General features: G+C 37.8%; 1 protein-coding gene across 2 annotated transcripts in view; it reads right to left on the bottom strand.

Annotated features, from left to right (window-relative positions):
- CDH6 (cadherin 6) overlaps window positions 1–16,901 on the bottom strand; it is a 127,067-nt gene that overhangs the window by 43,033 nt on the left and 67,133 nt on the right. For both annotated transcript variants that reach the window (XM_059916158.1, XM_059916159.1), the window contains exon 2: window positions 14,858–15,214. In XM_059916158.1, coding sequence (XP_059772141.1) covers window positions 14,858–15,085 — 228 coding nt within the window. In that variant the 5' untranslated portion in view covers window positions 15,086–15,214. The remainder of the gene's footprint in view (window positions 1–14,857; window positions 15,215–16,901) is intronic.

Raw genomic sequence — 16,901 nt, 5'->3', positions numbered from 1 at the left:
TCATTTAACAGCTGAAGAAGTGGAGAGCAGAGAGAGGTTAAATAACTTGCCCAATATTACCCAGGTAGTCACAGTGTAGCTGAGGCTCAAACATAGGCAAGCTGCCCATGCTATTAACTTTATAGTCTCTGGTGAGTAACTGTTGAATGAATGAAAGCCATTTTCTCTCCAAACCTATTTGAAAATGCCATAGCTGAGATAAATTCTTCAACTGCCTTCTTAACTCCAATCTCTGTTCCCTCTAGTCAGCATTAAATCCCACATCCAGACTGATATTTCAGGCTTTTTGTTATGCTTTCATTACTGCCCTCAGGTCTTCTGAAACACACCAATTCACCTAAAACATTTATCCATGTATCTCACACATGTATACATTTTAATCTTTTAAAGTGCCTCCCTTTTCTTGTGCATATGTGTTCTCTGTGAATAGAAAACTGGAAGAAACTATAAATATTTTTCCTGTTAAACATTTTGGCATGCTGCTTTTCTTCTTATTCCAGGCTGCATAATTTCAAATTTGATTCCTCACATTGACCTTTGAGAATAGCTGTTGTTATTTTTACTTATTTATCAATAATGGCAATAAGAAAAAAACCTCTAATTCTTTTATGGAGAATTCTGTACTTTCTTTCAATATCTTCTTCAATTCTAGATGGAAAGATAGGTATTCAAAGAATATTGATATATTTAGCATGCTCATGAGGATATGATATATATGATGTATGTATCAAAATATGATGACAATGTATATTACATTATCATCTTAACAACTGGCAACATAAAAACTTGTAGGAAGGTGAAGCTTGCTAACAGCAGCCTACATCTATACAAAAAGAGTTGAATCCTTGAGGTTCCAATGATACATTAACATCTAAACATAATCTCTAAATTTGATGAAGGTTGCTAAAGGCAGGACCCCTTCCAAAAACCCATTTATTTTTGGTAGAAAAGGGTAGAATATTAGAAAGACAGCTTTTAATTTTGACTAGAGGTAGGGCACTCTAAAAAGTTAAATTTATAATTCTTGTTACAATATATTCTTAGTTTCTCATATTTAAAATAATGTACTAATTCACATCAATGGAAATGAAGAAAATCAGTGGTTTAAGAATATTTTGACCGTTGACTGACAATATGTCAGGGATTTTTAACTGATTTTTGAAATGAGTCAATCAAAATGATAATTAGGGATTTTGATTTTAAAAGACATGTAAACTGGGATGTTGGCATTCTGTATATTTATATTCCCATTCTGCTAGGGTGGACCCATACATGACAAAAAATGAAGAACTCTGGTGCAAATCAAATATTTACATGGTTTCATAAACAAATTAAGGTGATGAGTAAAGAAATACTTAACAATGTCCATAGGCTAGATTCTGGCGGGTTTGTTATAACGAGCATGCAGAGTCTCTATAACCTTCTGACAGCCTTTAGCTCTGTTTGGCTTGTGGAGCACGGAGGCAAAATAACTCAGTGGGAATGGAAAGGATTTGAACCTTTAACTCTCTTTTGTTCAACTTGACTTTAACTCTCTTTTGTTCAACATTTTTTTCAGCAAATTGAATTATAAGCAGAGGATATAGGAGTCCACAGGCATAATAACATGGAAGTTGGAGGATTTGGGATTGGGTCCTTGTTTGGCTTTCTATACCTTACTCTGCTTGTGTGACCCAGGTAGCCAAACAGTGCCTTTGGGTTTATGACCAAGGTCAGACATTCTAACTCTTCTGCTCTCCATGTGAGTGACTGCAGAGAGGGAGGTTTAAGACTCTGAGAGAGAACTGCTGTTACACAGGACATTTTCTTAAGCATAAAATAGCAAATTGAAGCTTTTGTCATAAAGAAAGTGAAATCAGTTGGCCGACAGTGGAAACAAAATCAGCATTAGCACCAGTTATTGACAGTTGGGAAGTTACTTCCTTAAACATTTTTAAAAAGTACGTTCAAGGAGCAAGTGAAGGCACGTTCTCTTAAATACGCTAACCAGTTGAAATATGAAAATGTTAAATGTCTGAGCATTAAATTTAAATGATGAAGAAGAGAGATGTGCCCGAGGCACTTGTCCTGACACAGGGAGAAAAGATTATTGCAGGTGACTGAATCAGAACAGAAGTTTAGAGAAGGTTATCAAGGGAAATAAAAAGAAAAGTGACTTTTTCATCATGATGACCAGAAACACCACTAATTGAATATCTAATTTTAAAATGCTGACCTATAACTATTTTGAATAACACTGATGTGTTCTGGAAATTAAAACAAGAAAAATTAAAAAGAATGCATGGAACAATAAGGCAACACATCTGTGTAGCTCTTTAAAAGTAGTCTCTAAAATTTTTTTCTGTTTCTCTCTACCCTTGGGTTTCACACAGCAGGTCCTCAGTAGGTATTTGTGGTATTGAGCTGAATGCAATCATTGAATGCCAAAGCATATTCTAGGACTATTTCTTCATTTGTGCCTCAAAATGTCTCTGTGAAGTAGTGGATGCACAGGGTAGGGGATATAACTGAGTACTTGTGAGGTCAGACAGAGGTCGACTGCCAGGTTCTAGCAGTCTGAGATCTTGGGCTAAAGTACTGGCCCAATCTGAGCCTTAGTTTACTCCTCTGTAAAACAGGGATTACAGCGGAACCTCACTGGTGAGGATACATTGCTATAGTACACCTGAAGCACTTAGCAGAGTGTCTGGAACAAAACAATACTCAGTAAGTGTTAGCTATGAAGATGCTTTAATCTGATGCTCCTGTTTAAGCAGCAGTGGTTAATTAGTCTCTGAATCACCTTAGGAGGTCTCTACTCCTAAGTTTATGCTCTTTAAAAAAAAAAAAAAAGGAATAAAAGAAAGCAATCTTTTAATGACAGCATCTTTTAAATGGTCTTTCAGATGAATAAAATATTGCTTCATGTTGACTGAATTTGGATTACGTAATTAGGAACAAATAATTGTTCATTCCTAATTTTAAAGGTGTATATGGCTGACAACTTTTATTTTTATGGGCTGTTAAAACATTACTGTCTAATTATCCTACGACTAGTGGCTCGTTGAATTGGGTAGACGTTAACAACTCAAGAGAAAGGCATATTAGGAGGACCTGTACATTAGAGCATCAAAGAGAACCCAAATTTTCATGATATTTTAAAAAGCACAGCATATCAATTTTTGGAAAAATTCCCCCAAGAAAACCATCACCAAGATGGCAGAGTAGAAGGACGTGCTCTCACTCCCTCTTGCGAGAATCACAACTAACTGCTGAACAGTCATCGACAGGAAGACACTGGAACTCACCAAAAAAGATACCCCACATCCAAAGACAAAGGAGAACCCACAATGAGATGGTAGGAGGGGCGCAATCACAATAAAATCAAATCCCATAACTGCTGGGTGGGTGACTCACAAACTGGAGAACACTTATACCACAGAAGTCCACCCACTGGAGTGAAGGTTCTGAGCCCCACGTCAGGCTTCCCAATCTGGGGGTCCGGCAACGGGAGGAGGAATTCCTAGAGAATCAGACTTTGAAGCCTAGTGGGATTTGATTGCAGGACTTCAACAGGACTGGGGGAAACAGAGACTCCACTCTTCGAGGGCACACACAAAGTAGAGTGCGCATCGGGACCCAAGGGAAGGAGCAGTGACCCCATAGGAGACTGAACCAGACATACCTGCTAGTGTTGGAGGGTCTCCTGCAGAGGCAGGGGGTGGCTGTGGCTCACTGTGAAGACAAGGACACTGGCAGCAGAAGTTCTGGGAAGTACTCCTTGGGGTGAGCCCTCCCAGAGTCGACCATTAGCACCTCCAAAGAGCCGGGTAGGCTCCAGTGTTGGGTTGCCTCAGGCCAAACAACCAACAGGGAGGGAACGCAGCCCCACCCATCAGCAGACAAGTGGATTAAAGTTTTACTGAGCTCTGCCCACCAGAGCAACAGCCAGCTCTACCCACCACCAGTCCCTCCCATCAGGAAACTTGCACAAGCCTCTTAGATAGCCTCATCCACCAGAGGGCAGACAGCAGAAGCAAGAAGAACTACAATCCTGCAGCCTGTGGAACAAAAACCACATTCACAGAAAGATAGACAAGATGAAAAGGCAGAGGGCTATGTACCAGATGAAGGAACAAGATAAAACCCCAGAAAAACAACTAAATGAAATGGAGATAGGCATAGGCAATCTTCCAGAAAAAGAATTCAGAATAATGATAGTGAAGATGATCCAGGACCTCAGAAAAAGAATGGAGGCAAAGATCGAGAAGATGCAAGAAATGTTTAACAAAGACCTAGAAGAATTAAAGAACAAACAAACAGAGATGAACAATACAATAACTGAAATGAAAAGTACACTAGAAGGAATCAATAGCAGAATAACTGAGGCAGAAGAATGGATAACTGACCTGGAAGACGGAATGGTGGAATTCACTGCTATGGAACAGAATAAAGAAAAAAGAATGAAAAGAAATGAAGACAGTCTAAGAGACATCTGGGACAACATTAAATGCAACAACATTCGCGTTATAGGGGTCTCAGAAGGAAAAGAGAGAGAGAAAGGACCTGAGAAAATATTTGAAGAGATTATAGTCGAAAACTTCCCTAACATGGGAAAGGAAATAGCCACCCAAGTCCAGGAAGCGCAGAGAGTCCCATACAGGATAAACCCAAGGAGAAACACGCCAAGACACATAGTAATCAAATTGGCAAAAATTAAAGAGAAAGAAAAATTATTGAAAGCAGCAAGGGAAAAATGACAAATAACATACAAGGGAACTCCCGTAAGGTTAACAGCTGATTTCTCAGCAGAAACTCTACAAGCCAGAAGGGAGTGGCATGATATATTTAAAGTGATGTAAGGGAAGAACCTACAACCAAGATTACTCTACCCAACAAGGATCTCGTTCAGATTTGATGGAGAAATCAAAAGCTTTACAGACAAGCAAAAGCTGAGAGAATTCAGCACCACCAAACCAGCTCTACAACAAATGCTAAAGGAACTTCTCTAAATGGGAAACACAAGAGAAGAAAAGGACCTACAAAAACAAACCCAAAACAATTAAGAAAATGGTAATAGGAACATACATATTGATAATTACCTTAAACGTGAATGGATTAAATGCTCGAACCAAAAGACGCAGGCTTGCTGAATGGATACAAAAACAAGACCCATATATATGCTGTCTACAAGAGACTCACTTCAGATCTAGAGACACATACAGACTGAAAGTGAGGGGATGGAAAAAGATATTCCATGCAAATGGAAATCAAAAGAAAGCTGGAGTAGCAATACTCATATCAGATAAAATAGACTTTAAAATAAAGAATGTTACAAGAGACAAGGAAGGACACTACATAATGATCAAGGGATCAATCCAAGAAGAAGATATAACAATTATAAATATATATGCAGCCAACATAGGAGCACCTCAATACATAAGGCAACTGCTAACAGCTATAAAAGAGGAAATCGATAGTAACACAATAATAGTGGGGGACTTTAACACCTCACTTACACCAATGGACAGATCATCCAAAATGAAACTAAATAAGGAAACAGAAGCTTTAAATGACACAATAGACCAGATAGATTTAATTGATATTTATAGGATATTCCATCCAAAAACAGCAGATTACACGTTCTTCTCAAGTGTGCACGGAACATTCTCCAGGATAGATCACATCTTGGGTCACAAACCAAGCCTCAGTAAATTTAAGAAAACTGAAATCATATCAAGCATCTTTTCTGACCACAACACTATGAGATTAGAAATGAATTACAGGGAAAAAGACGTAAAAAACACAAACACATGGAGGCTAAACAATACGTTACTAAATAACCAAGAGATCACTGAAGAAATCAAAGAGGAAATCAAAAAATACCTAGAGACAAATGACAATGAAAACACGACGACCCAAAGCCTATGGGATGCAGCAAAAGCAGTTCTAAGAAGGAAGTTTATAGCTATACAAGCCTACCTCAAGAAACAAGAAAAATCTCAAATAAACAATCTAACGTTACACCTAAAGGAACTAGAGAAAGAAGAACAAACAAAACCCAAAGTTAGCAGAAGGAAAGAAATCATAAAGATCAGAGCAGAAATAAATGAAATAGAAACAAAGAAAATGATAGCAAAGATCAATAAAACTAAAATCTGGTTCTTTGAGAAGATAAACAAAATTGATAAACAATTAGGCAGACTCATCAAGAAAAAGAGGGAGAGGACTCAAATCAATAAAATGAGAAATGAAAAAGGAGAAGTTACAAAAGACACCGCAGAAATACAAAGCATCTTAAGAGAGTACTACAAGCAACTCTATGCCAATAAAATGGACAACCTGCAAGAAATGGACAAATTCTTATAAAGGTATAACCTTCCAAGACTGAACCAGGAAGAAATAGAAAATAGGAACAGAAAAATCACAAGTAATGAAATTGAAACTGTGATTAAAAATCTTGCAACAAACAAAAACCCAGGACCAGATGGCTTCACATGTGAATTCAATCAAATATTTAGAGAAGAGCTAACACCCATCCTTCTCAAACTCTTCCAAAAAATTGCAGAGGAGGGAACACTCCCAAACTCATTCTATGAGGCCACCATCACCCTGATACCAAAACCAGACAAAGATACCACAAAAAAAGAAAATTACAGACCAATATCACTGATGAATATAGATGCAAAAATCCTCAATAAAATACTAGCAAACAAAATCCAACAACACATTAAAATGATCATACACGATGATCAAGTGGGATTTATCCCAGGAATGCAAGGATTCTTCAACATACGCGAATCAATCAATGTGATACACCATATTAACAAATTGAAGAATAAAAACCATATGATCATCTCAATAGATGCAGAAAAAGCTTTTGACAAAATTCAACACCCATTTATGATAAAAACTCTCCAGAAAGTGGGCATAGAGGGAACCTACCTCAACATAATAAAGGCCATATACGACAAACCCACAGCAAACATCATTCTCAATGGTGAAAAACTGAAACCATTTCTTCTAAGATCAGGAACAAGACAAGGATGTCCACTCTCACCACTATTATTCAACATAGTTTTGGAAGTCCTAGCCACGGCAGTCAGAGAAGAAAAAGAAATAAAAGGAATCCAAATTGGAAAAGAAGAAGTAAAACTGTCACTGTTTGCAGATGACATGATAACTATACATAGAGAATCCTAAAGATGCCACCAGAAAACTGCTAGAGCTAATCAATGAATATGGTAAAGTTGCAGGATACAAAATCAATGCACAGAAATCTCTTGAATTCCTATACACTAATGATGAAAAATCTGAAAGAGAAATTAAGGAAACTCTCCCATTTACCATTGCAACAAAAATAATAGAATACCTAGGAATAAACCTACCTAGGGAGACAAAAGACCTGTATGCAGAAAACTATAAGACACTGATGAAAGAAATTAAAAATGATACCAACAGATGGAGAGATATACCATGTTCTTGGATTGGAAGAATGAATATTGTGAAAATGACTATACTACTCAAAGCAATCTACAAATTCAATGCAATCCCTATCAAACTACCAATGGCATTTTTTACAGAACTAGAACAAAAAATCTTTAAATTTGTATGGAGACACAAAAGACCCCGAATAGCCAAAGCAGTCTTGAGGGAAAAAAACGGAGCTGGAGGAATCAGACTCCCTGACTTCAGACTATACTACAAAGCTACGGTAATCAAGACAATATGGTACTGGCACAGAAACAGAAATATAGATCAATGGAACAAGATAGAAAGCCCAGAGATAAACCCACGCACCTATGGTCAACTAATCTATGACAAAGGAGGCAAGGATATACAATGGAGAAAAGACAGTCTCTTCAATAAGTGGTGCTGGGAAAACCAGACAGCTACACGTAGAAGAATGAAATTAGAACACTCCCTAACACTATACACAAAAATAAACTCAAAATGGATTAGAGACCTAAATGTAAAACCGGACACTATAAAACTCTTAGAGGAAAACATAGGAAGAACACTCTTTGACATAAATCACAGCAAGATCTTTTTTGATCCACTTCCTAGAGTAATGGAAATAAAAAAATGGGACCTAATGAAACTTAAAAGCTTTTGCAAAGCAAAGGAAACCATAAACAAAATGAAAAGACAACTCTCAGAATGGGAGAAAATATTTGCAAATGAATCAACGGACAAAGGATTAATCTCCAAAATATATAAACAGCTCATGCAATTCAATATTAAAAAAACAGACAACCCAATCCAAAAATGGGCAGAAGACCTAAATAGACATTTCTCCAAAGGAGACATACAGATGGCCAAGAAGCACATGAAAAGCTGCTCAACATCTCTACTTATTAGAGAAATGCAAATCAAAACTACAATGAGGTATCACCTCACACCAGTTAGAATGGGCATCATCAGAATATCTACAAACAACAAATGCTGGAGAGGGTGTGAAGAAAACGGAACCCTCTTGCACTGTTGGTGGGAACGTAACTTGATACAGCCACTATGGAGAACAGTATGGAGGTTCCTTAAAAAACTAAAAATAGAATTACCATATGACCGAGCAATCCCACTACTGGGCATATACCCAGAGAAAACCATAATTCAAAAAGACACATGCACTCCAATGTTCATTGCAGCACTATTTACAATAGCCAGGTCATGGAAGCAGCCTAAATGTCCATCGACAGACAAATGGATAAAGAAATTGTGGTACATATGTACAGTGGAATATTACTCAGCCATAAAAAGGAATGAAATTGGGTCATTTGTAGAGATGTGGATGGATCTAGAGACTGTCATACGGAGTGAAGCAAGTCACAAAGAGAAAAACAAATATCGTATATTAACACATATATGTGGAACCTAGAAAAATGGTAGAGATGAACCGGTTTGCAGGGCAGAAGTTGAGTCACAAATGTAGAGAACAAATGTATGGACACCAAGGGGGGAAAGCGGCAGGGGGTGGGGGTGGGGATGGGATGAATTGGGAGATTGGGATTGACATGTATACACTAACATGTATAAAATGGATGACTAATAAGAACCTCCTGTATAAAAAAATAAATAAAATAAAATTCAAAATTTCAAGAAAAAAAAAAAGAAAAGACAAAATAGGAAGATTGTGAGCAAGACTAATGAAGAAACCAAGAGGGCAAGCATAGATAAATCATATTAGGAATAAAAAAAAAATTTCAGATTGAAAAAAAGAAGAAACCATCACCAACTTCCAAAAAGCTAACATCAGAAAATATCTATGAAATATATGGTTTATCAAATTCCATAAAAACAGATGTCTTGATATGCTGCTAAAAATAGAAGCATCTCAAATGCCTCTAATGGAGACTAGTTTTACCTATACATGGTGCGGAAGGAGAGGATTAAGAACATTGTGAGGGATAAAATGGAGGAGACAAGGAAATTAAGTGTTGCTGTGGGCTGTTTAATGATAATATGTGAATCTTTTGCCTAAAATTGTGCATAGTTTTGAGATTTTAAATATATTCATTCTTATATTAATGAATAACCATGTCTTCAAAACCTAATCTATACCTACCTATGTTTTTTTCTTATTGAATTTAATCTTAGACTATATACCAGCTATTGTCAAGGAATTGCTATATTATGTAAAGCTGGAAGAAGGGGCATGGGGTTTTCTGAAAATGTGGAATTACAATGCTTCCCTCTTATTTTTCTATTCAGCTTACATAAAGCCAAAGATAATCTAAGTGATTCTGCATAAAATCAAATACTCTTTCCTTTAGCCCTTGACAAGAAAATATGTACCTCTTTCTGTTTTCTGTGCCAGCATCAGTGACACTTTCACTATCCTGATTGTTCTATCTTGAAATCTCCGACGTTTTGAACCACCTGCATTCTCTCCTTTGGCTTCTGCATCCAGTTAATTGGGAAGTCCTGGTAATTCTCCCTCTGCCAGATGGGCTAACACCTGCTTTTCCCTTAAGATGTGGTCCCAACACCATCACTGTCTCTAGGAAGCTCTGGTGAACGCCCGAGCCCAGGTGGCCCCTCTCCTTTATATTTCCACAATACTTTGGGGATGCCCATTTTATCACTGAGCTTGCCACATCTAATTATAATTATTGCCAATAATATTCTCCTAGGGCAATGGTTCTCAAGTTTCGCCACATATTTGAATCGTAAATACTTAATTAAAAACCAACTAAATCAGAATCTCTGGGGAAGTGAGACCCAGGCCAACGTACATATTGTTAAAAGCAGCACTTCTCAAATTTTAATATGCATAAAATTCACCTAAAATTCTGCTTTTGTTGAAAAGCAGATTCTGATTCAATAGATCTCAGATGGGGCCTAAGAGTCTAAAGTTCTAACAAGCTCCCAGACACAGATGCCACTTATGCTAAATCAGCATAAAAGTTCCCCCAAATGGTTATGTATTTTAGAACATCGGTCCCCAACCTTTTTGGCACCAGGGACCGGTTTCGCGGAAGACGATTTCTCCACGGCGGTGGGGCGGCGGCGGGGGCGGTAGATGGTTCAGGCGGTAACGCGAGCGATGGGGAGCGGCAGGTGAAACTTCGCTTGCTCGCTCTCTCGCCCGCGCGCCCACCTGCCGCTCACTTCCTGCTGTGCGGCCCGGTTCCTAACAGGCCGCGCGGCCCAGGGGTTGGGACCCCTGTTTTAGAAAATAGCATCTTCCTTATCTGTATCTGTATCCACATCTATATCTTAAGCTCACAAACCTTTACCCAATATAAGACCACTTCTTTCTACTCTGATACCTCTACCTGCCACCACCTTTTCAGGTGTGTAGAGGTGTTGAGAATTGTCTCATAAATCAGAGTTTGGGTTGTCAATATTTCAGCTGTAACTGGCCTTCCTCACTTCTATTTACAAGTGCATCCCTCCCCAGCTGTGCCATGTCCATGTTTCTGTGTTTATCTTACTGGACACAGAGAAATGCTGAGGAGCATTAAGATAGCATGAGAAGGAAGGTCTTGCTACCTTTGCTTGTGCTTCAATTTTAAAATTATTATTAATTAATTAATTAATTTTTGGCTATTAACCTATTTTTGGGTCTTCGTTGCTGCGCGCGGGCTTTCTCTAGTTGCAGCGAGCGGGGGCTACTCTTCCTTGCAGTGCTCGGGCTTCTCATTGCGGTGGCTTCTCTTGTTGCGGAGCACGGGCTCTAGGCACACCAGCTGCTGTAGTTGTGGCAGGTGGGCTCAGTAGTTGTGGCTTGCGGGCTCTAGAGCGCAGGCTCAGTAGCTGTGGCGCACGGGCTTAGTTTCTCCACGGCATGTGGGATCTTCCTGGACCAGGGCTCAAACCCATGTCCCCTGCATAGGCAGGCAGATTCTTAACCGCTGTGCCACCAGGGAAGTCCCTGTGCTTCAATTTTAAAGCATGATCTTGTATATTCACTTCATTGTCACTCCAGCCGCCAGACTCCATCTTCTGCTGCTTCTTGGATGCTTATGTGACTTTCTTTTTCTCCTTCTACACCAGGTAGCCTCTTGCTCCCACACCCATTCTCACATTTTCCTCCATTGTCAAGTCACTGTCATCCCTATTGACTTACCTCCAAATAACTGGAACCAAGGAACACACATATAAACAGCTGCTTATAATGTAAAAACTTCTTTCTTCTACTTTAAGTGTATTTGCTCAACCACATTACTTTTCCTTAGTTAATGCTTCTATCTGTTACATGTACAGATCAACCTTTTCAGTTTTAGGTCTCAAGAATAGGCTCTAAGTAGCTATTATTTAGTAGGGCTAATGGCACAATTTAAGGTTCTATTAGCCTTTGTACACCTTTATATACCAATCTGACCACATTCCTATGGTTCCCAGAGTGTGCACCAAGGCGCCCTGGGGTGCAGCAGGGAACTCACTGCAGCACCAGGAAATATTTTAAAAATTTGAGGGAAATACAGCAACACGAGCTATCAGACATCTTGCGAATTACTAGCTCAGAGTAGATCACAGTTTCAACAGCAGGTGATGCTACATTCCTTTCGATGATGCCATATATTAATGAAGATGGGTTTCCCACAGTGCCCGTGTTAAAAAGCAAGTACCGTGTGAAAATCAATGTGGAAAAGGAAACCAGGGGTCGGTGTCCAATCCGAGAAGTTGTGCAGTGTCCAATACGTGCCCACATTCCATTAGGAAGTAACTGGTTATTTAAGAGCGAAATGAAAATATTATTTTTTCTATTAATTGTTTTTTTTTTGGTTACTTATTTGTTAGAACATAAATACGTATTAAGTTGTTTGGGCCTAATTATTTCTTTTGGCCTAAGGGCATTGTGAAAAAATTATTGAGATGTTACAGGCATTGCAAACCAAGAAAGTTTTGGAACCTCTGCTATAGGCTAATTTTTTTTTTTTTCCCCCAAATTTCTTGACCTTGTGGATTTGGATAATCTCGTCAGGTACCTGTTTACTCCAAATCTTTTAAAAGTGGACCAACCTGTTGCCACATGAGAAACAAACCTTTTTTATTCTTTTTAAATATTTATTTTTTGTCTATGTTTAATTGTGGTAAAAAACAAATTGTAGTCTAATCCCTTTGTCTGTTGATAAAACATATAGTCGAAAGACAGATTCAGGAAAATGCCTTATCAATAGTTCAGGAACACCTCTTACATACATCTGATGTAGCAATGCTGGCACCTACGATAACTTCAATTATTGCCCTTGACTTTTTTTTTTCCAGTGTATATTTTTTATGGGTTATAACTTCAAGGAGTTGGGGCAGGGGCAGATAATGATGAGGAAGGGAAACTTATCTTGCTGCCAATAAAATATCCAAATCCAACGAATCAAACTGAAGCTGTGATTGTGAAGGGGTTTTCCCACAATCCTCTACATTTGCCAGCCACTGAGAGATCCGTTAATTATATCATTTTACTTTTTCAATGATATAAAAGTCAGTAATCCACTTCCATGCATTACAGACAGATTTAATAGAGTGTATACAATGGAGTTTTCATCAATAACTTCTTTCTGCACCTACTACGTGCCAGCCACTAGTTCTTGTCTCACTTTACACTGCAACTCCATGCCGTAGGTAGGCATTGCTCCATGCATTCTCTAGATGAAGAAACTAAAGTCTGGAAAGGTTAATAACCTGCCGTGGGCCAGACAACTGGCAGTTGGCAGCACAGCGACGCAGCCTCAGATCTGCTTGAGTCCACAGCTCGCAATTTTTCCCCATGGCAATATTACCTCTCACAATTATAATCATAAAACTGATTCTTCTGAGGTTTTATCCATTGCTGCTTCTAGTATTTTGAAATATCTGGCCTTTCTTTAAAAATACATGTATTTTTATGTAAAATGGCATCACAATTTGAGAAGAAAAAGAAAAGAAACAGGGGATCAATTATTTAAATACAGCACTTTAAAAAACGTAATCTTCTATAACAATAATGCTATTTGTATTGTAGAAAGTGCTTTAAAGATGATAAGATTATTGTTATTTTTTACAATAAGTTTTTAGCCTTGTTAGTGTAGTGCTATTCAAATTTCACAGAGGAAATGGAGTGAAGTACAATTAAGTGGATAGTCTTCAGCAGTCACACAGTGTGTGAATTTCATAGCAAATACAAGGTTAGACCCTTGGGGATCCGTGTTGATGTTCACCCCTTCACTGAACACTTCCTCTCCTACTTTATTCCACATTAATAATTCACTTCACTGGAACAATGCCTGGTTACCTCAGCCCAAGCCATGGATGGCTTTCCTTCATTTATTGTGGTAAATGCTAAAAGAGAATATTGGCACAGGATTATTCAGGGATATTTGATAACAGATTGAAGTGTGAACATGCAGTCTCTGGAATCTGTAAAATTTATGCTTTTTGAGTGATATCCAAATATAGATGTTCTAAAATTGTAGCTGTGATCATAAAGACATTTTATCATCTCTATTATGTTTGTTCCCAGTTTGTTTATGTAAAGGATGTATGACAATTATTTTTCTTATCAATACCATGTTCTGAAACAGAGAACCTACGAAGTACAAACCTGTGTCCCTGTCTTTTTACACTTCTTTGCGGGATGCAGATATTCTGCAATGGGAATGTAGCTGATGATAAAATTTCAGTGAAACTCATGATGACAGTATAACTAAGCTGTTTCCCTGACTCAGCTCCAGTAATCTGGAAGGGCTGTAATAAGCGATACGTCCTCATTTTACTTTCTGGAGTCAATAAAATGGTCAGATGATATACGGAAATAGCACCTTTACATAACCATTTTTTCTCTTTTGTGAACCTTGCCACAATTAATTCATAAGTTTTGAAATGCCTGGCTCTTGCCAATTATTGGAGATAAGACAAAACAGCAGTAACAACTAAATCTAAGGCAGTGGTGGGTTTTGAGGACAAAGGGCTCCATTTGGTCAGAGAATGGATGGCGCTGTAGGTAGCAGAGTTAAAAAATAGTTAATTTGAACGTGGCCAAAGGACTAAAGCTCAGAACGTTTCCTTTCACAATGAGAAAAAGGAAACCTCTTTTCCTTACAGCTTAATCGCTCTATTCCTATTTTTAATACATCCTACTTTATAGAATAGCTGGACCACATTTTTCAAGCTAAAGTAAAAATTCAAGGATTTATGATAATCCTATGCGGCTGGATGTAGGTGTTTCGTTTTCAACGGAAGCATTTCTCTTTCTTTGCTGCAGTGCTAACATTTCTCAGCTTCTCGCTACAGTCTTCTTCCTGAAACTACTCAAGTGAAAAAAAAAAGTCTTACCAGATAAGCAACAATTCTTACTGTACTGGGGGAATATTCCACATCTTCCCCATCTATTTATGAGAAGTAACTTCTTCAGGCTTTTAAAACCAGAATGTCAAAGAGCCCAGTGGAATCCTACCTTGCCCACATACTGATAATCGGATCCTGTGTATTCCTCCAGCAGAAAGAACTGATTCCACATCCAGCTCCTTTTCGAACGGTTCAGCTCATTTTTGCTGTTTCCAGAGAGCTCCAGGGTCCTTTTCTTTGCCGGGAAACCACTAGTCCTCTTAGATAGTGGAGTTGAGAAAGTTGGGTAGGGCTGGCCAACCCAAAAGAGAAGCAAGAAGTATCGGTAAGTTCTCATTTTGATGACACAGTCCAGTCTCTGAGTAGTGGGTACCCTTCTCCTTGAAGTGTCTGTTTTCACTGCACTGTATCCAGCCTCATTCCTCCTCTCTTCCTTAATGTTCTTGGCTTGGCTCTCAGAGGATATCTGGAAAGAATAATAACATATTAAGCATTTTTAGAGATGCTTAAAATTCAGTGTTAGAGCAAATAAGCTCTGGGGAAAAAAAGAGGACATAAATTTGAATAGCAAAACAACAAAAAATAAATTGTCTATCAATTTTGAAATGAGGAAAACAGTCTTTCAGATATGCTAAATGGAAGGTGTGTTCCGAGTAGGAAGCTGCTGTTTTCCTCTCTCCTTTTCTATCACATAAAAATCCTATTTTAAGTAATAGCATTGCTGTAGGTCAACATGCCAGAGTGGATTATTTCACTACTCTTTTACCTCTGAGTGTGTGGGTTGAGATCTGGTTAGAAGAAATGAGTTTGTGTTTCTGATTCTATTTGCATATTTATCCTCATGAAAGAATATCACAGACAGTTTTGATTCAATTGAAAGTGGATAATGTTGAAGTTTCGCTACAGTGTATCGAGCACCTGTGATGTGGAGGCAGAAGCCTGTTCTGCAGGCTCTTGGCTTCGGAGATGTGTTGTGATGGAACAGCCTGGGTCAAATAAGGTTGGAAAAGACCTAATGCCTTCTCTTCAGGATGCTCATTAGCATATTGAGGTTTCTTTTTTTGTTGTTTTTTTTTGAAGTTTTTTGTCTTAAAAAATTTTTTTTTATACATATTGATGTTTCTGAAGTGAAATTTTGTAGCAATGATGATAAGCCTGCATTTAATTCAGTATTTCCCAAACTTGACCAGGAAACTTTTTTCCTCATACAACCCAATTAACACTACAGGATGGGTTAATGAACAACCTATGGAATTTGTATTTAATAGAATAAAGAATAAAATGAACAATTCTATTCAAATTTCTTTAGGAAATCCTGGTGGGCTTTTCTCTCTAAATTTTACTTGTATCATAGGCAACCAAGTATATATATTAAAATTGGTCCAACAGTTTCTATGTAATTTTCACAGGTACATCAGATATACCTCAATACCACAGTGAGGGCAATCGACGGCAAGATCTTCAGAAAAGTCAGCTATTATAATTGAGGTAATAATTTTCCATGACAAATACTAATTTTCAAAAACACAACCTATCTTTGAAACAAATCCTCGGGCCAGAGTGCTTGGCAAAGATGTCACAATTTGGTTTAATATCTTATGTAAATTAAGTAATACATGCCTATATCTCCTTCCTAAACTTCCCCACGTTTCTTGAAAAAAAATCCAATAAATTACTCCTTCATTTTACTATTTGATATAGAAAACATATTTTCTTAAATAATACTAATAAAAAAATGAAGGGCTTTGTAATGTAGAACATAGTAGTAATTAAGCTGGTACAGTTAATAAATAAGTGCAGATAAAGAAACAGGTTGTAGGTAATCTGATCAGTATTTTTGTTCCCTCTATGTCAGAAAAGATTTGTTCCCTTTTCTCCTATTTTTCTACCAGGTCAATGTATATATGACCAGTTTTTTTTTTTTTTACCTCAGCAATGAATAATTATAGCCACCCAACACATGTTTAAGTGGAAGTTTTCTGTTGGAATATAAGTGAAATATTTCACAGTGTTCAGCATTTTTAAACCTTTATTCCATTATTATGCATCTTCTTGACAGCAGGCTGGGGAAGTTGAAACTTCCACAGGTGAGTGAATTAGTACTGTGACAATTAGTCATGCTGGAAAAATGCCAGGTGACTATATTTGTCATT

Source organism: Balaenoptera ricei, chromosome 3, assembly GCF_028023285.1.
Source record: "Balaenoptera ricei isolate mBalRic1 chromosome 3, mBalRic1.hap2, whole genome shotgun sequence".
In the NCBI taxonomy this organism is placed as follows: Eukaryota; Metazoa; Chordata; class Mammalia; order Artiodactyla; family Balaenopteridae; genus Balaenoptera; species Balaenoptera ricei.
This window is presented reverse-complemented; position numbering and strand designations above follow the sequence as displayed.